The sequence below is a fragment of the Callospermophilus lateralis genome, chromosome 3, assembly GCF_048772815.1.
Source record: "Callospermophilus lateralis isolate mCalLat2 chromosome 3, mCalLat2.hap1, whole genome shotgun sequence".
Classification (NCBI taxonomy): domain Eukaryota; kingdom Metazoa; phylum Chordata; class Mammalia; order Rodentia; family Sciuridae; genus Callospermophilus; species Callospermophilus lateralis.
In genome coordinates, this window is record NC_135307.1 from 6,411,952 (window position 1) to 6,438,229 (window position 26,278).

General features: G+C 51.6%; 1 protein-coding gene and 1 non-coding gene across 2 annotated transcripts; one reads left to right on the forward strand and one right to left on the reverse strand.

The window, feature by feature from the left end:
* Positions 1 to 10,986: 10,986 nt before the first annotated feature.
* On the reverse strand, positions 10,987 to 11,063 carry LOC143396180 (small nucleolar RNA SNORD112). Its single transcript, XR_013091052.1, has one exon. It is a non-coding gene; the product is annotated as a small nucleolar RNA SNORD112 (small nucleolar RNA).
* A 10,685-nt stretch (positions 11,064 to 21,748) lies between these two features.
* On the forward strand, positions 21,749 to 25,831 carry Rtl1 (retrotransposon Gag like 1). The gene has a single exon (XM_076849515.1). The coding sequence runs from the start codon at positions 21,749 to 21,751 to the stop codon at positions 25,829 to 25,831; it is 4,083 nt and encodes a 1,360-aa protein (XP_076705630.1).
* Positions 25,832 to 26,278: the final 447 nt, after the last annotated feature.

The window sequence follows — 26,278 nt, forward strand, 5'->3', positions numbered from 1 at the left end:
TAATCATAATTAGCCAATATTTATTGAATGCATACTCTGGACCCAGCACCCTGCTGCCTGCTTTGCATACATTGACACTAATGTGTGGTTGTGATTCAATGGCACCAGCTCCCCTCACCCTGCTACTCCTCAAAGTCTTTTTAGCCCATCTGCACTCTTTCCCAGGGGCTAGGTCCAGGTCCTAGTGGAAAAAATAGATAAATCCTCTAAGAATTAATATCTCCATGGGTAAAGACAGGAACAGAGAATATTCAAAATAAATAGGTGTAATACATGTGGTAGGGGACAGTAACAAGAACCAAGGAAAAAAATAAATCAGGAAGGGAGGAGAAGAGAAAGCCTCCCCAAGATGGTGACACTGGAGCGAAGCAGGACCTTTGCAACTTGAGCCTAGGTGGCATGCGACTGTACGTGAAGTGGTAGGGGCGGTTACCATCGGACACCCTACAGTCTGGTGGGGGAGACAGGCTTTGCATTGGTGCTGACTTACTCACATGCCACCTAGGCTCAAGTTGCAAAGTTTCTGCCCCAAAATAGAAGGAGGTTACCTGCCCTCATGCCCCACATGATATAAGACTCAGAATTGTTCTGACAAGTGACCTTCAAAAGATCAGCCAAATTGGCTACTTTCTAAAATAAATAAATAGAAATAAAAAGAGGGAAAGAAGGTTGTTGGGAATGCAGGTCAGAACTGGGTTCCCCAGAAACTTCAACTAGGACAACTGGCATATGCATCCTGCCCTTCACCTCCTCCCCAGCTTCCACCCAACCTCTAGTAACACCCTGCACTGCTCAGGATTTCACTTCATCTATGGCAGAGTCTCTGTAAATGGATCATGTGCATTTGGTGTGATCACATCCATTTGATCTGCTTACTTCCATAGCTAGAGCTAGAATATTTTAGTCTTAAATCTGTGTTTGTGTTTCTATTTCACTGATTCATTCTCCAAAAGAAAAATCACACACCTGTCTGAGTACTTGTTTGGGTAGCTATCAAATGTGAGTAATAATTCTTACCAAAGAGATTAAATGACACCTCAATGAGAATCGTTATAAAATTATAATGAAATATTTATTGAGTTCATTGAGTGCCCACCACGCGGGAATCACTGTTTTAAGCACATGATTATGTTTGAGTCAATTAATTTTCAAGTACCCATTAGTATGGTTGTATTGGTATTTTCATTTCACAACTGGGGAAACTGAGGCACAGAAGTTAAATACCTTGTCCAAACTCACAAAACCGCTAACTGGCAGAGATGAGTTGGTACCTCAACATGTTGGATGTGCATAACTGAGCTTGGCCCATAAGCAGACTCCCAAACATATCTGGTAAATAATAGTCAATTCTGGTGTGTGGGGGGGTGTTGGCTCACCTTTCCACCCTCTGTTTGGTCCCCTCCCTCCTTGCTTTGAACCCCTTCAGGCTCTGGAATCCTTTTCACATCTGCTTCTATTAGCATTCAGTGACAAGGTGAAATGCCAGCCTCGTACATTGACTAAATTGTGGCATGAGAGCCACAGTGTGGCCCCTGTTTCCATGATAATTGCAAGTAGAGTACTCTAGGGAAGTCGTTACTTGAGAAATCTAATAAAATTTGATTGAATAAGGAGTTCAACTGACTGACAGGACAGCGGGGTGAGCCTGACATGAGGCAACCTCCAAAGAGTGCAAACTTTTTTCAGGAATGGCCATAAGGAAAAGGAAATAGGTTAAGGGTATGTGTGTTTGGATGAAAAAAAGACTATGGTTCAGATCCTGGGCGTGCATTTGTTCCCTGTGCATCTTTGGGTAAGTTCTATACCATTCCTAATCCTCAGTTTCCTTTTCTTTTAATTAAGGATGGCAGTTGTGTCATAAAGTGACTGTGATCATAAAGAGGAGACAAAATAATGCCTAACACCAGGGAAGGCCTCACCAAGTGGCTGGGGTCAGAACTTAGTGGAAAGGCAGCTAGCTGCCTATTGCTCCCAGCATTGTGTGAAAACATCAGGCTCTGAGAACTGCCACGGAACAGCTCTAGCACCAAAGCTGAGGCGCAGATCCCAAGATTGGCAGCTCACCTGTTGTCCCACAGCCATCTGAGCCAGTCAGTACACCAAGAGGAAGCATAGAAGTGAGGCATTTCACCAGCAACTCCATGCAGAGGAAGCCTATCTTGGAAGATCAAGTAAGCATTTGACCTTGGTGAGAGACTGCCTATTCTCTCATTCATCTTTCAGTCCTCCTTCTGCACCTGCTCATTCACCTGAATTACCAACATTCATCAGCCAGACAACCCTCTTTCCACGTACCATCCACCCATCTGATCTAAACCTCTGTCCACATCTAAACCTCTATCCTTCCGCCTCTCACTTTGGCAAAGGATTCAGACAAACCTGGGTTGGAACCCTGGGTCCCGTGTCCTAGCAGAACTTGAACAAGCCACTGACTTCTCAAAGTCCTCTCATCTGTAAAATAAAGAGAAATCAGATGTAGCTGGGATGAAAAAATGCAGGAGCGAGAGACGTTCTAGGGCCTGGCCTCAGCAAATTGTCATTAAACGTTCATTCTCTCTGTTTCTGCTGTTGGGCTGGGAATGAAGCAGGGAGAAAACCACTGCACCTTGCATGTCATGTTGAGAAATGTCTTTTAGAAAATATCTGCAATGTTTTAGCAGTGTGCATATTTCAGCAGCACCCGGGGTTGGAGCCGCAGTCAGAGGGGTACTGGTGTATCCTGGAGTCACAAAAAAAGGGTGCCACCTAGCAGATAAACACCCCTCGGGGTCCCCTGTTGATCCCAGGTCTCAAAAGCTGCTGTCAGGCACCGGGTTGTGAGGTCCAAAAGGACCAGACCCCCAGACTGCAGACTGCCCTGCTTGTGATGTGGAACACGTACTACCTTAATCACTGAGGGCCCTGGACTGCCAGGAGCCTGTTTTGTGGATGATGGCCAACTCTATTTTGCCTACCCCAGCCCAATTCTCCTCCAGAGGCTTCCGGGAAAAGGAATAATTCAAACAGTTACTCTTTGCCGATGTCAACTGTGTATAAGTCCCAGGACTTAGGGCTCCATATGCGACATCTCTAACCTTCCCAGTGCCTGTGGAGGGACCCAGGTCTTGCCCACGTTCAGTGAGAAAAGCGAGGTTAGCCTGGGCCGTGTTTCTGCCTTGAGCTCTGGCAGATGCACAAAACCCTGGACGCAGAGCTGCACCAATCTTCTGAAACCCCACCTGTCCCCTGCCAGTACAGGAAATCATTTGGACACAGATCTGAACAAGGAGCTGTAAAAGAAATTTATGGGTGAATCAGGAATATTGCAGCGCTGGAGAGAGGTTGGCTGGCATTAAGGATACACTAATTTTTTAATTGTGAGAATGGTATCATGCTGATATTTTTATGAAAGAAGAGTTCTTTTTCAGAGATATATGCTCAAAAAAGCTCAGGGGAGATAATATATGTTATACAGAATTTGGGTTCAAAACAGTCCCGAGGGTCGGGGTATAGGGGTTAGGAGTGGAGGTACAGTTTGGGGTTTGGATGAAACAGGAGAATCCTGGATTAGATGACAACTATATCTGGGTAATGGCTATAGAAAAGTTAAAATCATGATTTTTAAAAATGCATTATTTTTTCTATATTTGTGTCATTTGAAATTTCCCATAATAAAACGTTTTTTATTTTTGATTTTTAGGTTTGATTTTTTTTTTATCTACAAGTAAAAATTAAGCAAAGGAGACACTGAAAAACATAAAGGGCCACTTGGGGTCCAACTAAATCTTGGGGAATATCAGGGGACTGACTGACAGGGAAAAAATGCCTCAAAATGGAGAGGAGGCTGACAGAGGCTAACTGTTCAAAGGTGGGTGGACCAAGGAGAGTGGGCAAAGGTGCCCCGTGGGGTGCGCCCACTTCCTGCCACTCCTGCCCCTTCAGCGTCCCTGGGGGCCCTCCCTTGGCTCTAAAAGGACAGTGGGTGTCTCTTTCCTTCAAAACAGAACCAGCCACCTGATGATGCTGGCCAGTTTGGTTACTGGGACAACGCTGTCACCCATCAGACAGGCTTTGAAGGAAGACCCCAGAGTGGCCAGCTCAGCCATACTGGGAGGATTCAGCTGTCAGCTTTCAAAGGCTTGTTCCCCTCCCTCTCCCTCTCCCTGTCTTCCTCTCTGCTCCCTCTCACTCCCTCTCTCCCCCTTCTTGAAAGAGCAAGATTTGGTGCTTTCCTTTTCACTAAAACTGTGCCAAGTACCCTGGGTCCACTGCACAGCGGACTGACTCACCCTGCAGCCCCATCTCATCTACTCCCCGACCCCCCAGCCCGCCCACCCACAGCCCTCTACCGCCCCCAGGCCCCTCTGCAGCAGCAGCCGGAGGCTCCGGCCCCTTCTTCCCTTCTCCCATCAGCTTCCTGGGCGCACGGCCACTGCGCACTCGGCAAGCTCTCCCCCCACGCTTTCGCTCCCACTTTGGGAAGCTGTGCGCCGCCGGACAGCGCCGGACAGCTTCAGCTGTGACCCTCCGCAGCTAGGCTGCTGCACTGCGGCACAGCCCGCAGCCCGGGGCGTCCCTCCTCGCGGACCCTGGCCCAGGGCACAGTCCACCCGTCCGCGTCTGCTGCCGCAATTAAAAGCGCCACTGAAAAAGCAGAAACGCCGGTCCCTTTTGACCGTCTCCCCCTCCTCACTTTTCGGACTCAGAAATGTGGCCCAGGCAGCCCCCTTGTGGCACTTGGGGGCGCCACAGACTCTTGGCTGGTGTCTGAAGAATTCAGACTGTCTGATTCCACCGCACCGTGAGTTGGCACAAATCTTAGGTGGCCCAACTCCTACCCGACGCAGAACTCCTCTGGCTGCTGCGCTGAGTGGGGGGCTCCTCTCCCTCCCCCTCCCGGGCCGCATCCCTCCCTCCTTCTTCCTGGAAGGGACCTGCGCTCTCCTGTTGAACACTGCTCTGACAAGCAGACAGGTGTCTGGCAATCGTGGCAGTGGCCAGGGGATGTGGTGGGAACAGGGTCTTTCCTTGCAATGAGGTTGCTTTCCATCTCTCTCAGAGATGGGAAAATGAGGTGAGGGGAAGCGTGGGGTCCCTGTCTGTGTCAGAGTTAGGGCTGGGTACCCCCCCTCAGGGGTCCCAGCATCGGGCACTTCCCTAAGGCGAGGGGCTACCCTAAGAGGCGTCTGCTCCCAGCTGTCAAGCCCGAGCCTCTTAAAGCTGGTTCTTCCCATCAGAAGCCCTGGAGGGCCCCTAGATGTTCTCTGTCCTCTCTAGCTCACTGTCCACACAAACAAACCCCAGCCCCCTCCATCTCTATCTGCAATCTGCTTGCAGACAGGCAGAGCCCTCTGCACATCAGGTTAATAATGCCATTTTCATAAGCCTCTGCCCATAGGTGCTAACACCTAATTTTGAATCTGCCCTTCAAACGGATTGGGCCACAGAGGAGCTGGGATCTCAAGCACCGCTGGGAGGTGCTTATAACTAATCAATCCATCCCCTGCCCACCCACACCCCCCCAGCACTCGGCACAGCCTCGCTGAGCAGTCTTCAGCAGCAGGGTGTGGTGGGGAGCCTTGGAGAGACTGGGGTTCCATCCTGACCCAACCTCACACCAGCTGAGACGGTGAGTATGGGACTTCCCTTTCTGTGCCTCAGTTTCTTCATCAATCAAATGGGGATCATGAGATTATTGCCCAGTGAGTCCTGGGCAGGCAGCTCAGCTCGGGGCTCTTGGATGGAGCTCCATGAATGCCAACTGCCCTCAGTCCCCTTGATCCCCTTGATTAATACTGACTTGTTCCCCGTTTGTTTCCCCCACCAGACTGACTGAGCTTCGGGGACAGGAAGCCGACCGGCATCACCTCATCCCCAGCCTCACTCTCGGGTCAGGTCTGGGCCCGGGGAAGGTAGGTGCACTGTGGGGTTTGGGAAATGAGTGAGTGGAGGGACGGCAGCTCCCAAGTCTCTGGGATGCCTGGAGTCTGCTGGCTTGTCCTCCTCAGACCCCTCTCTGTGTAAGCTGGCCCTTCAAAAAGTAGCAGGGAAAAATATTTTTTTATGCCTTCATGCTTTGCCTACGGTGCTGTTATATATGATGCAAATTCTGAGTCCGTTAAATGCAGACGTGGGCTCTGCGTGTCATTTCTGCTGCATCTACTGTGAGTCCCGCAGGCCGGGGGCTGCCTGCATCTGACTTGATTTGTGCGATTAAGCCGGCAGAGGGGACTCTGCCAGGAGAGGTTCCCGTCTGTATGCGGTGCAGGGTCTTGAAAGGCCAGATTGTTTTCTCTCTTAGGACACTTGTTACGTGTATCCCTCCCTCCCGGGTTCCTACCGTTGACTCCACAAGCATTTATGAAGTGTCTTATGTGTGCTAGGCTACTCGTATCTCATTGAGTCCTTTCTTCAAGCTGGTGAGAGAGAAACTCTCATCTCCATTTCACAGGGGAAAAACCGAGGCTCTAAAAAGTCAAGGGAATTGTCGTGGCCTCATAGCTGGAGAGCTGGGGTCGAGTCGGTCAGTCTGCACAGGGAGCCCCCCAGTTCTGCCGCAGCTGCTGCTGCCGCTGCTGCAGGGCTGACCAGGGCCAGCCAGCAGCTTCCGCAGGAAAGGCAGGGGGCTTTGCCTAGAGATCTTTCTCCCTGGCAACTGGCGAAGGGGCCATAAAAAAAAAAAAAAAAACAAGAGGGCTCAGAGCTGCTTAACAGATATACGTGGAACAGCCCCTTGGGAAGCATCACGCCCTCCCCTGGGCTTCTGGCAGAACAGCAGGGCAAAGGGCTCTGTCCAAGGTGCCAAGAGGCAGAGAGGAGGTACCCCAAACAGGTGTAGAGGCCCCCAAACCTGTTCAGATGTGGGTGGGGGTTTCTATTTAGCACAACACTGACAGGAAAGTGAGCTGGCAGCCTGCAAAGACCCGAGGACAGAGGGGCTGGGGGCTGCTGCAAGCCGCAGAGGCAGCAGGCAGTCGAGGGCTGAGAACAGCAGCTCAGCGTGTCAGCAAGCTGCTCAGGGAGGAAGGAAGCTCCCTGTTACAGGAGGCATCCAAGCAGAGAGGCAGGCCAGTGCTTGCTGAGGAGGCTGCAGTGCAGCTTCCTGCCTGGGCTGGCAGCCCTCGTATCCAGGCCTTCGAGAAGCTCCCCCAGTTCTAAGTGCTGAGCAAGTGAGTGGGGCTGACCTGCCAGGAGCAGGCTGGGGTCAGGGCAAAGAAGCACAGTCTCTGTCATGTCATTTGCCCCCGGGGCTAAATGGCAAAATTGTAGAGACAGGGAGGGGGGGACACCTCTGTCCCACTGAGGCAGTGAGGGAGGGGCACAGAGAATGAGGGTGAGTGCTTGGGCCTGTGGGGGTTGTGGAGGCTGTGCCAACTGTAGTGACCAAGTGCCAGCACAACCCCCAGACCCAGAAATGCTGGCCAGGGACCCCTCTGGGCAGTAGGGTGGCTAACTATAGCGGGAGCAGGGGGTGGGGGATCTGGTTAATTGAGGTGCCAGTCAGTCATGTAAAAGTCTGTTTTGGAGGCTGGGTCATAGTCACAGGTCTATCTGGCTGAAAGATTGTGATTTGAATCTCAGGGACTCAAGAAAGCCCCCTCACCTGCACTGGGGACGCACATGATGCAACTCATGCTGGGGCCCAGAGTTGCCCCTTACCACATTCCCAGGGGCTGTGGGTGGACAGGGCCTTCATCAGAGGGCCTCTGCTCCATACGCCTGTGCTCCGCAGCGTCTAAAGGAGTCCCTGCTCTTTGTTCCCAGGGCAGACACTCAGCGTGTGTGTGTATGTAGTCGGAGTCCCGCATGTGTGGCCTGACAGGGGGCCTGGCGAGTCCTCAGGGGGCAGACACACACCTCTCTGAGGCAGGAAGATTTCAGAAAGGGCAGAGCCCTTCAGGATAAGCGGTCCGGGGCCGCTGCCTGATTGTCCTGCTCCTGACAGCCTAGTCTGTTGGCCTCAGGGTCGCACCGCTGCTCTAGCCCGCCGTGGGGGGGCAGCATCGCGTTGCAGGTGAGAGCGCAGGCTGGTCTGCTCTCTGCGGGCCTAAGGACAGACAGACTGCCCGGCCGCCTGATTGAGCGCCGCGCGCCGGGGAGAAACGGTTTGCTCTCTCTTGTTTTTTGTTGTGCTGTTGTTGCTGATGTTGTTTTTGCCTATTAAAGGATTGATTGGAAACTCTCGATGTAAACACGTTTGGAGATGTGACGTATGCGTGTTTGTTGCAGCCCCTGCGGCAGCACACGGGAGGGGGGACAGTGAGGGGCCTGGAACAAGGAGGCACTCACACGCAGAATTTTGTGAATAAACCTTTCTGGTTGGGTGTGGCTCTGAGGAGCTTTGGTGTGAATCTGGAAGTACATTTACCCCAAGACCCTCGGCAGGACCAGAGACTGCAGGGCAATAAGCCCCTCAGCCCTTGCTGGGCAGGGAAGGAACACTGGCCATGTTCTGCTCTCACTTCTAATTCCTTTTGCAAATAGGGTCTTGCCCCCTCCTAACGCACGAGGAAGGTAGGAAAGGGGGTCTCCGCAGGAAATCTGAGGCTACACTGCAGAGACCTGAGCCAGTCTACAAATAGCCACGGAGAAACCTCCCCTACGCGAGGCTCTCTCCAGAGTAAAGAAACGGAAAATCTAGGAGAGAGGAGCCTTTGTGCCCCACAGAGGGCCGCAGAGGGTCACCTCTGCATGAAGGCAGCATGAAAGTCCTGCCTCACAGCCACCTTGTCCAACACACAAAACGCTCATTTAGACTGGGCCCTGCCCAGGGGGAATTTCCTGTGAAATTGAGGAGAAGTCAGGCTTAGCCAGGGCTTTTTCCAGGAATTCCTACCTCTGGAGACAGCGACCACTGTTCCTTCCGAGGCACCCTTGCCAAACTCTGTAAAATATGAGCCTAAAAAATCTGCCTGAGAGCAGTCTGACTTTTTATATGTATTTATATAAAAATAAAATAAACTCTCACCAAACTTTTCAGGAGAACCCAATTAAAAGCTACAGGGGGCAGCCCCTTCCCTAGACCCAGGTGTTCAAGAAAAAGGACACGCGTCCCCTGGGGGGAGCCTGCAAGGGGTGCGGGTGACAGGGGGCGGCTTTATTTTCTGGTCGGCATTCTCTGGGGACTGCCTTTTTGTTCCTCTGTTTGGTCTCTCTCTGAAAAGGAGCGGCTATGGCTCCGCAAGGCGGGTTAAGCACTTGGAATGGATGAGCTGGGGACCGCCGGGGGTCTTTGCTGGGCACGCTGCGCCCTGTGCTGGCTACTGTGCTGGATGATTTATCTGCGTTATTTTCTCATTGAGATCTCAATAGCCCTGTGCGAGGGAGATTATGGCTCTTTTTTTTCTTCTTCTTTTTTTTTTTTTTTTTAATATCAAGAAACCAAGGCACAGAAACAATTGGGGACTTGCCAAGGACACACAGCGCTGCTCTGTAGCTAGGTCTGAGCTCAGGGTAGCTCCTTAAGATGCCTCCCTCCCTCCCGGCTCCCTGGGAAAGAACATTCTGGTAGCTCTTGTTCCCCTGACATGCAGGCAAAGACCTGTGTCCTCAAGGGTGGTGCTGATGCCTATCACGGCCCCTCTCCCCCTGCTTTTCTAGAACATTCCCAGCGGCAGAAGTACCCACTCTCAGCCCAGTCGTACCCTGTCCTCAGAACCTTCACTCTAACCCAGCTATCCCATGTCCTGGGACCAGACCCCTTTGCCTCTAGCAAGGAACGCGCTGTAAAGATGCAATCAGCCGTAACCAGGCTGTGATTCCACCCGAACACTCATCACAGGATCTCAGCCTGTGTCCCGTGCCCCACCTTGGGTCCCGGGGCCCTGCACTGAGAGGTGCAGAGGGACTGTAGGGGGTGCAAGCATGGCCCCCTGGCATGTGTGTGCAGCTTTATGGTAATCTGCAGACTCACCCGGCACCACAGAGCAGGAAACACGACCCTCTGACACTGCCCATCCGACCCAAAGAGAATATGACGTGGTCTCAGTGAGGGGGAGTCAGATCCAGCACACGGTGGGGATGGGGGCTTCTGGAAAAGGACAAAGGAAAGGAGTGATCGACATCTGGCCACTCTTTGTCAACTCTAGAAAACCGTGAAGACCCTCTCCCACTCGCAAACAGTGTCAGTGAGGCATGAGGTTTCCAGGGACTTTTGAACGTGTGGAGGGGAGCCGGGTCTAACTCTGGGTTCACCATCGGGGATATTTCCAGGCTGCCCTTAAAGGTCAAGGACAGGCTGGCTGAAAGACCACTCTGTGGCATCAGCAGAGCTGAAGTGTGCCTAGCAGGGAAACAGGGTGGGGCACAAGGTGGGAGGGGGATTTTAGCCAGACCCCAAAGAGCTCTCATGCTAGATTAGGCGAAGGTTCTCTTTTCTTTTTTTCCCTTTTTTATTTTTTATTTATTTATTTATTTATTTTTTTTTTCTGTTTTGGACCCTGTCCCGGAAGCTCCAGGAAGTCAGAGGATTGAAGGCAAGACAGAAACAAGGTCAAAACGGCATTTTAGAAAGATCGCACAATGAAAATAAACTTGTGTGAACCGTTTAACCCAGCTGTCCCACCTCTAGGAAGGTGGGGTAAACGCAGTTGGGGATGTGTTTACAGAGTGCTACAAGAGTGCTCTCTGCAGTGTCATTAGTAATGACAAAAGGGGGGAACAGCTTATGTCTTTTTTACTGGGCATCAGTTGAGCAGAACCCTATTAATTAAAATGTCGGCTTGTGCCATACCCTCCTCACTGATTCCTGCAGAGCACTTTTACTTACATACTCATTTTTATTTTTTTTAATAACATAGTGGGCACTCACAAACCCGTGACCCACCTTGACAACTCGGACTTTTACCAAAGAGTCTCTGCACATATTCTCCTGCCCCCCAGAGGAGGTACAGCTGGGATTCTCCACAATGAGGAGGGTGTAATAAACAATGCCCCCCCGCCCGCCAATACCCCAGAATATTAAATAGCTCTTTAAAAAAATGGAACAGTGGAGACCTATTGTCTTTTAATGGACCTCAGTATTTTGCGCAGAACTGGATTAATCACGATCCTTTGTTCATAGACACTTTCTCATCATTGGCCCAAGCATGTCCCCTTTTATTTTGCTAATTTATGCATTTATATATTCATTTGTAATAATGTCATAAACACTCGTGAGCCCACTCCCCAAATCCAGACCTCCGCAATTACTTACACCTGCCTCCGCAATCCAATCCCCGGGGGGCGGGGGTTGGAGGGGGGCATAGAACCTCAGGTTTTGTAAGCAGTGAGATAGTTAAATAAATCCCGGGTATATGGATCAGAGGGTACCAAGGTGCTATTGTAAAGAATGGCGTTGATCTTTATTTCCTCCAAGCAGATTCTGGAGGGAAGAAAAACAAGCTGATGCAAACCTCAAAGGGAAACCTACACTGAGATACAGTTTATGTAAAATAGAAACAAAGTAATATATTATAGAGGTATATTTACATACATATGCAAATGCACAGAGAACTAGCTGGAATAATACACCTGAAACTGATCATGGAGGTTAATTTGAGGAGAGGGAGGGTTAAAGATAACTTTAGCTTTATCTGCATGTTTGATTTTTTTTACTAATGAGCATATTAATTATCAATGCATTTCTCGTATAATTAAATAGACATGTCGTGTGGGTTTTTTGGTTTGGTTGGGTTTGCTTGCTTGTGGCGTTTTCTGCTTTTGTTACTAATGCAAAGAGCACTTGGCTGATGAACTGGAAGCTGGTTACATATGCCCAAAGCAAGCGCTACAGACACTGGGGATTCATGCTTTATCATTCTTTTCTTTTCTTTCCTTTTTTTTTTTTTTTTTAAATTTTATATGCACTAACGCAGGAGCTGGAGCCTTCCGGCAGCCTGTCAGTGACAGGAGCCAGCAGGTGTGTGCCTGCCTGTGGCTATGATTTCACCACCCAGAGCCCCAAATCCCTCCGAGCCACTGCCCGGCAATGTCCACAATGCACCCATGGGGGAGCACTTTCCTTTTTGGTCTTTAAGAGGCCCGGAGAGCTAATGCCCTGGCCCATGTTCTCGGGGATTAGCAGAATGGAATGAGAACTCAGGGGGAATGTGACATGAGATAGGTCCTGGAGAGGAGGACACAGCGGGTGCAGCAGCTCGGGTGCATCAACAGCCAGGCCTGCCTGCTGGCCAGGAGCCGGGGCCGCACCACAGCCCCTGACAGCTCGATCCCCACAGCACACAGCTGCCACGTCCCCTCCCCATACGGATCCAGAGGGGCCCGCAGCTAAAGGACGTTAGCATCCTGTCAGCTCTGTGAAAAGGGGAAGCAGTCTGGCTGGGCTTTGCCCACCTCTGTGTCCAGGGTACCTCACTACACCCCGCCCCCATCAGAAATCCCCCTTCCCAAGCCCCCCCCCCCAGGCTTGCTTGCACATATGAAACCCCTCAGGCCCCTGCAGCTGCCACAGACTGTCAAAATCCTTGAACACTACAGGCTGTGACCAGGCTGGGAGGATCGCACTCTGTCTGCAGCTTAAGACTAAAGACCCCTAAAAAACAAAACCAGACAACTGCAAACCCAGATTAGTTCTGAAGCCCCGGGCAGCTTTGTCCTGGCCTCCACCTGCACAGACCATGGGTGGAGAGTTGGTGAGAAAGACACTACTCTGAGTAATGGGGGTCCATGGGGCCTTCAGGGAACTCTCTCCCCTATGCCACCCAGAGCTTACTTCCAAGCACGACTTTGTGCAGAAGATGTGAGATAGGTCATCTGGCCCTGTGCCTTAACCCCCTTCCCAAACGTGGGACCCTGCCATTTATTACAAGATAATAGGCTCCATCTTTGGGAATACCTTGAAGTGACTGTCAGAGTTTTGCAAATATTTTTATGATAAAAATAAAATGCAGTCCCCAGATTAAAGTTCCCTGCTTCCAACTTCCAGGCCGGGATGACCCTAGGGAACAATAAACATTCCTCACTAATTCATAAATCCAGGAAATGCCAATAAAAAAGTTAGTTGCTTCAAGAAAATGCCCTCCGGAAACCAACACTGCCCTCCCTCTTGGCCCTTATCTTCCCTCTGAATTCTAAAAACTTAGAAGTGTTTTCAAAGGGACCCCTGAGGAGACGCATCCCCTGGAGGAGCCCGCCGTCTGCACGTGAGCTGAGTTGCCACTGAGGGCCAGGCATTTTCTATTTCATTTCATTAAGGAATCAAAGCAGCCCTTGAAAATTGCTGCCCACCACACAGAAGGGGAAGGTGATCACTGTTACGTGTCCAAGGTCACCTAGCTCCTCCAAGGGCAGACTGCTTTCTCCCCTCTGCTCTGTTGTGGTGATAGATTTTAGGAATCCCGGGGTTACACATAACAAGATTAGCAGGGTTATTCTGCTTCCCACTCCTCTAGAACTCTACCACCAAAAAGAAGCTATCAGTGTAAGAGAGGAGGGCTACGTACCTAGCAGGCCGTGGATGCTGGAATACTGATTCTCCAAGGTCAGCCAGGAGGGTGGCCATGCTGGGAGAGGACAGAGCTGCCTCAGGAACCCGCTGACTCACTGCCCACTGGGGGCAGTGAGCCCCAGCTGCAAAATGGAGGGCTTAGGTTAGTTCCATTCTAAGAAGTTTACAAATTTGCAAATTGTCTAAACCGATAAATTCGGGGCGACAGGGATCATTTTTCAGACCTTTTGATCCGATCCTGGGCCAGGCATTTGCTCCCTGCAGGGAGAAAGCAGCCATCTCACCTCCAGGCCACCTGAGAGGAAGAAGAGAGATTGCTGACCAGGTGTGATAGATAGGGCCCTGCTGCCTCCCTGAGTCATTGCCCCAGGCCTTGCTTGCTGCCAGCAGCCCTACTATGTGCAGGGGAGGATGAGAGTAGGGACAACACACCCAGACTGACACCAGGGGACAGGGCCCAGAAGGTGGAGGTAGAGAAGGGGGAGCTCAGAACCTGAGAGATTGGCTCAGGGTCCCACAAGGCCCAGGCCGCAGACTATATTCGTTAGAGAGAAAAGTTGGGTCTCTAAGTGCCGCTGGCCCGCTACTGTGGAAAAGGCATGTGTGTCAAGAAGACTGGACCTTCAATGTTAAGAAAATGCATTTTTCCAAAAACCTTTTAGAGAGAAGCTTGCTTCGAGGCCAGCGGGACCGGAGGAGATCCACTTGGACCCTTGCAGCCAAGGTAAGACTGGGGGTGGAGGTCCCATGCTGGCCTCTGCCAGGGCCCTGGGAGGGAGGAGGTGGGCTGCCTGGGTAATAAACAGGGTGTGGCCATGCTTCAGAAGAAAGGTTAAAGAGTTATTTGTCTGTACAAAAAAGCAGGACATGTTCGAGGTACTCAATACCTCTGTTCAAATACTTGAGCCGCTATAATTAGAAGGTCCTCAGCCAGCTGTCCTGCCCCTCTGCCGATACCAAATAAGCCAAGATGAGTTGGGAATGAGAGCACAAGCCTTTTGGGGAGATGGAGGCAGACACCGAGGCCCCCACTTTTGCGACCTGGCAGCCCGACAGGCCACGAGGCTGCTGCATCAGCTCCATGGCATGAAGGCAGCCTCTGCAGTCACGAGGCCCCCTCCAGGTCCCCAAATGGCAGCAGCTGACCCCACCCTGGGTGTCTGCCCAGGGCTGCGCCATTTGCTGGGGCGGGGGAGTGACCTGGCCCTGAACTCTACCTCCAGCTCTGCCTATGAAGTTCCTTTCTAGAGCCTGGGGGCAGCACCAAGCCCTCTCAGCCTCAGCTTGACTTTACAGAATGGGGGACCATTCCCCACCCTAAGGAGCAAACCTGTTTTCTGCAAGTCCATATCCCATCCCTCACCTGCACAGGTTGGCCACTGCCCCAGTAGGGATAGGGGTGTCCAGTGGCCTGGGTCCACAGGCTGAGCAGTTAGGCCACCTTCTGGACTCCCAATTACCCACTTTCAAAGCTGGGCTGCCTTCCCTCGGGAGCTAATGGGAAAATTAAAGCCCACGCCCGCCATGCGTGAAATGCTCTGGATGGTGGCCTCACACTGCAGTGGGTGTTCTGAAAGCAGTGGTCATGAATCCTAATAATGAGAACATGCCCACACGTGGGAAGGAGGTGCTCCTGCATCTTGTGAATGAGGAAACTGAGGCTCTGCAGGGTCATCCAGCCTCTGCCTCCGCACTGGCTCTGATTCCACTGTCTGTCCCCAGGGCCTGGTCCTCCTCTGTGCATTGAAGTCACCACTTTCCAATTCTGAGAAGTGCCACACTCCAAGCCTCCCACCACTCAGGTACATCCACATGGCCACAGGCCAAGCAGGGAGCCCACCAGAGACAGAACAGCTGTGAAGTCGAGACAGAGGCTAGCAGAAACAGCTGTCTGTGCTCTCAGCCACAGCCCAGGGCACTGGGCAAATGAAATAGTCTGAGGACCCCAATTTATTGGAGTAGCTGGTAGAACCAAGGCAGGGGCTGGGGTCCCTGAGCCGCATCTGTTCAGCCAGCCCCTCCCACACCTGCACCGTTCCCCAGGGGACACCGTAAACCACCTCTCAGGAGTCCCAGAGCTACAGATACAAAGGAGAAGATCAATGCCCATTTCCCCATTGAACAGGGGAAACTGAGGCCTGGGAGGAAAAGGTCAAAAGGAAAGTCAAGCAGGCCTGCCGCTCACAGGGCCGTCGCTGCCCGCTTGCCTTGAAAGGCAAGCGCAGGCTCAGGAGCAGCTGATTGGCTGCGCGATTTGGGCAGCTTGCAGAGGAGGGGCACACATGACTGCCTCCCCCCGCCCAGGGTTATTCTGGGCAGAGTGATCCAGCTGCCCCCTGGAGCTGCCAGTCAAGGGTGGAGGGGCAGGGCTGAAGCCTCTGCAACACTGTTGGGTCAAGGGCACTGCCCTTCCACTCAACGGCATCAGGAGGTGAGGAGTGGGGGACCTCTCAGAAGACCCTGGAAGGTGTGAAGGCCCAAGCTGTCCTTAGCCACAAGTCAGGGTCACGCAGGCAAGGCAGAGACCCCAGCAGGAGGGAGCCCAGCATGTGCCATGTCAGCCTGGCTGGCCCTACAGGCTCCCCGGCCCATGGGTCCTCACCACATACTTTATGGGAAGTTCCCCTGAGAGTCCCACCACCCTCATGTCCCACTCCACCCAGGGAGTTGAATAAAAAGAGTGACCCTTCAAACCCCTGGTCCCTTCTAGGGAAATGAAGACAAATTCCAAGCCTTGGCACATCTTGACCTTGACATTTGTTTAATAAAATAAATGAACAACAATCCCTGGCCCTCATGGTGTTCTTCTGTGCCCAGCCCCATCCCACAGCTTGACTCCCACCCATGCCATCAGCAAGCTAAGGCCACTTAGACCCTAAGACTCATGGCTGTGACCCTCACATTCAAGTGGCTCTAGTGTTGACTACAAGGAGGCCCAAGTGACAGGGGTCTTCACCTGAGACCCCTTTGCAGCCCAGAGAGCTGGGGCTGTAGGTGTCCCTGGGCAGGTGTCCAGGAGTCAAGGAGAGGGACGTGCACAGCACTCCCTCCTTTCCCTTCCAGCCCCTCTGTCCTCACCTTGCTCCTGAGCTCCTGAGGGGCCTCCGCCCCCCCTCCCCTGTCCTCACCTCTCCCCTAATTCCTCCAACCCCCCCGCCCCCCGCCCATGCCCAACTCTGCTCCTAAATATCCTCTCATCTCCTCTTCCAAGCTCTATTTTTAAAATCAGATTTCCTTTACTGTACAGGGAGAGGTATTCGCTGAGGGATCCCCCCCCCGCCCCCCCCCCAATCCCAACCCTTCATAGATGCGCGTTGGCAGCCCTGACCCCATGGGCCACTTGCTCAGAGGCAAGCAAGGAGCTGACCTGACCGAGGCTTTGGGCACTGACAGTGGTGAGGCTGGGGTGTCTGTCTGAGTGTTGGGGGGCAGAGGGACCCATCAAAGATCTGAAGGGCAGTTCTGAACCCAATAGCAAATCCAGATTTTTTTTTTTTTTTTTTTTTTTGTAAAGTGGGAATTTCCTGATCAGTAGCTGTTTTTCAAAGAAAGTGTATGAAGTTTGAGAACAATGTTTATGGAGATAACATCTGAAGGTCTGAGCATATTCCTTCTGCAGAGCCCGGGGTGGAGGTAGGGTAGACTGGCAGAGGACAGAAGCCAGACAGGAAGCCCACAGTGACTATCACAGCCACAGCAGGGGCACAGGACAGAGGCCTGAAGTCCACCCAGAGGGGCAGACCTGTGAACTGAGCCTCCGAGGAGACACTCACCAGGTGTAGAGAGGCACCTCCTGGAGCACCTGGGTGAGGCTTTCATCTCCTTGCCGGGATGCACTCGGGCAGGGTCCTCCATCTCTTGGCATGGGGCTTCTAGCACAGTGCCTGGCCCAGGAAAAGAAAGAGGGTATGCTGCTGTATGAACTCACGAATTGTGAGCTTTAAAAGACAGAAAGATCTGGGAACGATAAAACCAGGATGCATGTGGAGTGAGAAACCAGGCTTCAGTGTGTCTACAGAGAAGACTAAGGAGGAAGGAACTGGAGCTGCGGGTCCTAGATGCTTAAAAGGTTGGGTTTTGTGCACAGGTATTTAAGGTTTGTATTTTAAGGAATAAGGGGCAACCTAAAGATTTTCAACATGAGATATACTTGCTCTAATTTCTATTTCATGCTCAGGCATTTGGATTTTATGTCATGGACACAAAATGTGAAAGGTTTGAAGCTGAGAATGTCATCGTTAAGTCTGGGTGCCACTCAGAGACAAGGGGGCTACATGAGTGATGAAAATACAGGAAAAGATTCTAAGCAGGAGTGTCACGAATAGAGTTGGGTCTCATGGAAAGAAATCTGGACTTTATTTTGAGGGGTGACAGGATCAAAATTTTACATCATGCTAAGGAGTTTGGAATTTTGCCTGAGTTTTAAGAAATTGGTGAGATTTTGGCTTGTGGGAGATGGGTCTGCAGAAAACACAATCAAATTTATTTTATAACTAACAGCTTTGGACTCTATATTACAAGCAATAAGGAAACATTGAAAAATTGTAAACAGAAAAGTAACAGCCACAAATTTAAGGATCATGCCCAAACATTCTGACTTTCTATGTTGGTTGAGGGAATGCCAAAGTCTGATTTGCAGGGCAGGCCAAGAGCTGATTAATGTTGACACCAAAATTGAAAGGTTTTAATCAGACGAGTTACATGATCAGCACTGTGAATATGCAAAGAAATTTGGAATTTATTTAGAGGCTCTGACATGATGAGGTTTTTGCATATGCCTAGGAATTTTATTTATCCAATAAAAAGTTCAAAGGGAGCGACACAGTTAGAGTCTTGTGTTGGATAAATAGGATGCAGTAAAATTAAGAAATAAAATTCACATTTCGCGCCAAGAATCTGGACTTTTCTGTCATACGCAATTAAGAGGTGGAGTTACGAGATCAGATTTAACGTATTGTGCTAGGAAGTGTGAATTTTATTTTAGAAGATGGCATGATCAGATTTTTATACCATGCTAATAAGTTTGGATTTAAGCCAATAAAGGGCTTAAAAGAGTGACAGGGTGAGACTGGGGTTTTTTTATAGACCAGTCTGGAGATAAATTACATGGTAAAATGTTGCGTTTTATGTTAAGTACTTGGGACTTTATGTTACAGGAAATGAAGAAACTTTGAAAAGTTTAAATTGGGGAGTTACATGTTCCAACTTTTACATTTCGGCATAGCCAGAGTGGATTTTTACGGTTAAGATAATATGATCAAGTTTTTCTAACATGCTAAGGAGCTGTGGTTTTATGTGCGCACTGAAGGCACTGTTACAGGAGGGAAATGACCTCATTTCTGAATCCTCATGCACAGGCATTTGGAGTTGAGACAGCAGAGGGTTTCAAGGAGTGAATTGATGAGTATTTTGTCTCTAGAGGAATCAGATGGTAAAGTAAAGCATGCTCTAGCTAAGGTGTCTGAATCGGATGAACCACACAAGGAACCAGCCCTGACCCCTCAGCCTCCAGAGGCAACTCCTCAGCCCAGGGAGCCCACCCTTCGCCATTGCTGAGGAGCTGGGTGGGTCATCTATATGCTGGGCAGAGAAGAGAGATTATGATTAAATTTATGTTGCACGCTAAGAAGCTTGGACACAGTTTTGAGGAATGACAGAATCACATTTTTATGCCATGCTAAGGAATTTGGATGTCAGCCATTCAGAGACTGTGAGCAAGTGATATGGTGAATGTGGGGGGGTGCGGGGGGGATGGAGCAGTCTGCACAAAAATCATGACGAATAATGTATCATTTTATGCTAACAGTTTAGACCTTCTCTCACAGGTAATTCAAAGATATTATAAACCTTTAAGCACAAGTTACAAGAGCAAATTCCATGTTTCTTGCAAGAAATGTGACCTTTGGAAACTGTTGAGAAATAACATGGGCGATGTTTTATATCTTGCTAAGAGGTTTGGAATTAAGCCAATCCAAGACTTTAGGGATTGGCCTGGCGAGATTGAGGATTTTTGTATTGATCAGTTGGCAAATGAATTATATGGTGAAAATTTTTGTTTTGTGTTGTGGTCAGAAATTCATGTTAGAGGCAACAAAAGGAGACTTTCCTATGTTTGAAACAGAAATTATGGGATGATTTTTACTTATCTTGGCAAAAGTTTTAAACTTGGATGTTAAGGGTTAAGGAGTGTAAAGGTCTTTGTGATTAGATTTTAGGTTGAAAGCAGGACAGTTGAAAGATTTAATCTATTAGTTATAGATTTTATCTTAAGAAGGTATATAATACGGTTTTAAAATCATCTTGCTAAGGAATTTGAATTTTAGCCAATCAAGGATTTTAAGGGAGAGACAAGCTGAGATTTTTATTTCTGATAGATGAGACGGCAGATGAATTACTTAGCCAAATTTTGTACTTCAATTAGAATTTTATATCAGAGACTTGGAATTTTACAATAGTACAGACCTCAGAGGACTTTCATGAGGAGGAAATGAGCTAATTTATGCAATTGCTACCTACATGTTTCTGTGATGATGATGACGGTGATTTTGTCCAATTTGTACACCATGCTAAAAAAATGTGAGGCCCTGCCTTGAGGAATGACATGTCAGAATTTCATATTATGTTAAGACCTTTAAATTTTATCCAGAGAATGGTTTTGGTGAGTTTACATGTCAGATATGTTTACACTAAAAGGTTTGGATTTAATATTGCAGACGGTAAATAAACAGTGAAAGGCTTTAATCAGAGGGATTGCATGATCAAATTTAAGTGTCACGCTAACAAGGGCATACTTAATTTTGAGAAAGAGCAGATCTGAATTTTTGTATCCTGTTGGAAAGTCTGGATTTTAGCCAGCAAGGATTTTTTACAAAAGGGAATGCACTTTTTTTTTTTTTAAATAGACCAGCCCAGTGGCCCTAAGAAGTAACAAAAAGTGTTGAATTTATAAAAAGCAATAACTTCACGACTTATCTATCAGATAATCAATGCTGAATTTTCTCTGCCCCGGAGAAGCAATATGCAAATAACCCCAAACCAAGACAACTCTTTTAAATTCCATTTCACCCCACTACAACTACCCATGCTAGACTTTCCAAAATTTCAGGACATTTAGGTTTCAAAGGTATCCCATGCTCTGCTCCCCACCCAAGGTCACATCTCTGACAGATACACCCCTAAGTAGGAGAAAATCGATCGGGGACAGAGAGAAGGGGCATCTGCCAGAACGAGGCCAGCCCCTCCTTGAGCAGAGGAGGGACCTGGGAAGATGTGATTGGTGAGGCCTGCAAATATGTTTGCATGGAATTGAGGCCAGATGTGGGAAGTTCCAGGAGCCCGGCAGACCAAGGAGGCAATCCTGAGACAGTGCAGATCTTAGGAGGGCGGGGAGGTTACCTGAAGATCTCCTTCACAGCTCAGAGCTGGAGAGAACATGGCATTGGAAGGAGATCAAATCGAGAAAGAGAAATCCCCAAAAAGTGTGGCCTAGGATCAGGTAACCGAGGTGGAGTTCTCCGACACATAGTAGGCCTTTTAGAAACATGTAGGGTGGGGGGAGGATTAAAAATAAAAGCCAGAACCCAGCCTTCTATTTCTCCCCTCCGTATTTTTTATTTTAAACCTGGAGGAGGAAATAAGAGCTATTTTGGGCTGCTGACCCAGCTGGCGGGAGAGTGGCCAAGTGCCCGTTTTCTCCTCTTCCCCCAAACTGGAGCCACAGCGGGCGTCTCTGCCGGAGTTTCCCGCCTCCACAACCACACGGGCTGGGCTTGCTCCAGAGCCCCAAGCCTGCCAGGGGTGGCTTGGAATGGCACTGAGATGTGACCTCTGTGACTCGGGTGATCAAAGACGGGAAGGAAGACTGACCAGGCACATGTGCCAGGGAGAAATGGGGCAGCCCTGTACCCTGCCAGGTGCCTGCCTGCTTGCCACAGCAGCCGCTCTGGGCTAGTTGCTCCACAAAATTTATGGGCTGTGAATTTCTCACACCCATGGAGGAAGTAGGCGGGCCAAGCAGGCAGACTCCGCCTGGGAGGCAGGTCAGGGTTGACTGAGTCTCTCCCTGGGGGTGCCCCAAGTGACCAGCCAAGGAGGCTGGTCTGGACACAGGAAGGTTTTCCTGGCTCTTCTGTGTTCTGATTGCTTGGGCATCTCATCTGTGCTTGAGAACCTGACCCTGACCTCTGGAGACCCTAAACTGCTGCCTTTACTCCCCACTCCATCCCCTCTGTTCCTAGGTTCTGATCTCTGCAGTCCCAGTCGCTGACGGGAGGCGTCCCAACCTTACCGATCTTCAGAAAACACTCCTTTCCAACCGACGAAATGATAGAACCCTCTGAAGACTCATTTGAGACGATGATGGAGCGTAAGAATCCATCATCAAAACAAATGGAGTCCTCCGAGGGCTCGTCCAACGCCACCATGGAGACACCGGGCAGTGGAGCGCAGGCGGCGGCGGCCGGGCCATCCAGTGGCCCAGCCCAGGAAAGAGAGGAGCCACCCAGTGGCTCACTCCAGGAAATGAAAGAGCTGCCCATTGATCTACTCCAAGACATGGAGGAGCCATCCAGTGGCCCACATAAGGAAATAGAGGATCCACCCAATGACCTACTCCAAGACCTGGAGGAGTCATGCTATGGTTCACACCAGGCAGTGGGGGATCCACTCAAGGAAACATCTGGGAGAATGAGAGAAGCGTCAGTCAACCCATCGGGAGCCCAGGGAAAGCGAGAGGCAGACCACACTGACCTGAAGGAGTCAGAAAAGAAGGAGAATCCCGAAGAGGAAAGCCAGACCGAGAGCTCTCCCGCAGAAATCATGACCATGATGCGGTCCATCATCTCACTGTACTTCCGAATGCAAGACCTCAAAGAACAACAGAGAGTAGCGGAGGAGATCCTAGTACGGGGGATCAATGCCGGCCGCCTTCCCGCCCCAAAGCGCTTCTCTGGCGATCGCAGAGAATACCATGAGTTCATCGTGCTCTGCCAACTGATCTTACAAAGCTACCCGAGAATGTTCTACAGCGACCGCCTGCGAGTGAAGTATGTCATCTGCCACCTCTCTGGCTTAGCCTTGGAGTGGGCCAAAGCCCTGCTGCAGCAGAACAGCCCCCTGATGGGAGACTTCCCCGCCTTCCTGGAGGCCATGTCAGAAGTGTTCGAGTACCGGCAGACACTACGTGTGGCAGAAGAGGCCATGTTCAACATCAGGCAGGGCAATCGCTGTGCCACCGACTACATCAATGAGTTCCAGAGCCTGGTACCCACCTTGGGCTGGCCAGACGAAGTCCTGCAGGCCCACCTGTGCCAGGGGCTCAACGAGGACATCAGGCATTATCTATTCCGCGTCCCACAACCGGATTCCCTGGACAGCCTGATTGTGGTCATCCTGCAAATAGAAGACAAGCTGGCAGAGAGACGGGCCATGCTCAGGCTGCCCCCAGAGGCCCGCCCACGGAACCTGACCTGGATCGACTCACCTGCTCCAGAGAAGTGGATGGTCAGCAGCTGGCTGCCCAGCGAATTCCATCCGGCCATCAACCGCGCCCATCTCTTCCTGCTGCTCTTGGTCAGAGTGAACCCCTACCACAGTGTGGCGGTCCAGGCCCTGGTGGATTCCGGAGCAGAAGGCAACTTCATGGATGAGAAGTTTGCCCAAGAGCACTACGTGGAGCTGTACGAGAAGCCCTACCCACAGTCGATCCAGACCGTTGACGGCTCGCTGATCGGCAACGAGCCCATCTGGCTGTACACCGAACCCCTGGTGTGCATCCACCAGAACCACCAGGAGTCCATCGAATTCGACATCGTACCTTCACCTAACTTCTCCGTGGTATTGGGCATCAACTGGCTCCGAATCCATGCCCCAGAAGTCGACTGGATCAAAGGCCGCTGCACCTTCCACTCTCCCTACTGCCTGAAGAACTGCTTCCGCCCACCCCCGCCATGCATCGCACTGGAGAGACACAGCATAAGCCTACTGCCCGGATTGCCACACCCATACTCAGACCTGGCCGACGTGTTTAACCCGAAGGAAGCAGATGATGAGACTTCCGACCAGCCAAGCTCAGACGGATCCGATGATCTTTCTGAATCAGAGCCCTCTGAGCTTCAGCAGGCTGGAGACAGTGATCACAGCGAGACCTTTTACGAATGTCCCTCCACCGCGCCTTGGGAACCTGTGGGTGCCAGGATGCAAGAAGAAGCCAGGCAGCAAGAGGAATTCTGGGAGCTGCAGGACATGCTGACCGACAGACAGGACTACATACAGATGATTCCGGAACTGTTTGACCAGTTACACGGAGCCGCGTGGTTCACAAAACTAGAGCTGCGTGGGACCATAGTGGAGGGGAGCATGAGCGCCCACCGAACAGAGGAGACATGGAAAGCAGCGTTTGGTTTGGAGCTTCAAGACATGAAGAGCTACCAGCCCTTCGCGCTGTCCCCAGACCCTATCATACCACAGAGCGTGATCCACTTTATCCTGAAGGACATGCTAGGCTTCTTTGTGCTCTCCTACGGCCAGGAAGTCCTCGTCTACTCAATGTGCCAGGAGGAGCACCTCCAGCACGTCCGCCAAGTCCTCGTCCGCTTCCGGCACCACAACGTCTACTGCTCACTAGACAAAAGCCAGTTCCACCGGCAGACGGCAGAAATCCTGGGCTTCGTCGTGTCCCCCAAAGGGGTGAAACTGAACAAGAACATCATGAACATCATCACGGGGCACCCGACCCCAGTCAATAAGAAGTCCCTGCGCAGCCTGATCGAGTTCGTGTTCCCCTACCGCCACTTTGTGGAGCGCTTTGCCATCATCGCAGAGCCCCTGGTGCGGCAAGTGCTGAGCACCCAGCCTTTCTACTGGGGAGAAGAGGAGCAGGAGGCCTTCGAGTGCCTGAAGAGGGCTTTCCGCAAGGCGCCCATGCTCTACCACCCCAGGCCTCAGAACCAGTTCTACTTGGAAACGGGCATCTACAGGACGGCCCTGTACACCTCCCTGATCCAAATCGACGACCAAACTGGCAAGAGAGTCACCTGCGCTTTCTACTCCCGAAACCTCTCCCCCATCGAGGTGGAGTACCCTCTGGTGGAGATGAGAGTCCTTCCAATCCGGGCTGCCTTCATGGTGTGGTGCCGCTACCTGGAGAACACCGAGGAGCCCATCATGATCCTTCTCAACACGGAGGATCTAGCCTCTCTGAATAATGACAGGCTCACCGTACTTCTCCCCGGGCATTGGGTCTTCTTCTTCTCTCACTTCAACTTTGACGTCATGGAGCTGCCTGAACAAGACGGGGGCCGCCCCCTGACACCGGTAAGAAACCGCGGCCGCAGAGGGCTGCGCGGCAGGGCCACACGGCCCGTCCTGCTCTATGCCTCGAGAGGATCCCCCAGGGATCAGACCATCGAATCCGAGGAGGAAGAGAACGAGAACGAGCCAGACCAAGACGAATTCAACGAGCAGGCCCTGCAGCAGGAGCTGCTGGCCATGATTCCCATCGACCAGATCCTCAACAGCTTCCTGGCCCACTTCAGCATGGCCCAGATCAGGGCCGTCATCCTGCACTTCTTCCGAGGCCTCCTCTACTGGAAGAACCTCCTGGCCATGGCAGCCGTCCTAGTGCTCATGAGGGTGAGACAGTGCCCTGCCCTGCTGTCGGCCCCCACCATGGCGGTGGCTCGGCCCCAACCACGGCGCTCCCTGCGCCTCATCCTGGACTCGACCCTCATTGCCAGCAGCAGCATGGCCACGGCCATTGCCCAGCTGCTCACTCAGATGCCCCCTCTGGTGGGCGCCAACACCGTCCCGGCCCAGGAGATGGCCGAGCTGTTCCTGGGCCCCCGCCGCTGGCAGAGAAATGCCCTGCACCCCCAGACCACCGGGGGCCTGCGATTCACCCCGGGCTTCTGGCTGACACTATGTGAGTTCTTTGGTGTCCGCGTCACCCCACCTGAGGGTGGCCGCCCTGCCCCACGCCAGAACCGCTACTTGGAGCTGCACGTCGTTGGCGATGAGGATGTCGTCTTGCGAGAAGCCCTGCAAGACGACCTGCAACGTTACCGTCAGTGTGGCCTGCATGACGGCCTGCAAGACACCTCGCAGGACGCGCAGGACAACGACGCGCAGGAAGCCCTGCCCACACAGACGGCCGGTGCCCTCACACTCCGCCCACGCAACCTGATGGACCCTGAGGTCCTGGACTTCCTCCAAAATCGCCTGCTCCATGTGCGAGGTGCCGATGGGAGGCTCACGCTGCTCAGCAGGGAGCAGGTGGCCCAGGCCCTGACCCGATTCCTGAGCATGACCTACAGGCAGGCCCCGCCGGCCCCAGCCTCTGGGCATCAGCCCCGGGAACCAGCAAGCCTGGAAGAGCTACCCGACCTCGAGGACGCTGACCTCGACTGAAAACACCTCCTCCTCTCCAGCCAGGAGGCCCTTCTCCTCCAACCAGCGCCCTGCAGTCTCCACCATGCTCCCTGCGCCTCAGCCAGCTTTGCTCAGACCCAGCGCCCCTCCTGCCACTCCTGACCCAAGGGGAACCCACTTGTGAAGGGCAAAACTCCTTCGACTCATCAACCAGCAACGCCATCTGTGCTAAAGGACTATCGAGTCATCAGTGACCCAGAGTCAGTTCAGGGCTACACAACCCCGTCCAAATTCTCCAGGTCCCAGGCCACAACTGGGACTGACATCCACGAGAGGAGAGGGCAGTGACGAGCAGGAAATGACCCATGACCCAAGGCCAGAAGCAGAAGCAGGCACAGCGGGTGCAGCCAAGCAAGCAGATGCCAGGGACCCCCGCCCGGAGTGGCGCGCAGCCCCCTGTGCATCCTGGGACACTGACCTCGGGTG

Excerpts from the sequence above, each read along its gene's own strand:
- Rtl1 (XM_076849515.1), top strand. The coding sequence starts at position 21,749 with ATGATAGAACCCTCTGAAGACTCATTTGAGACGATGATGGAGCGTAAG.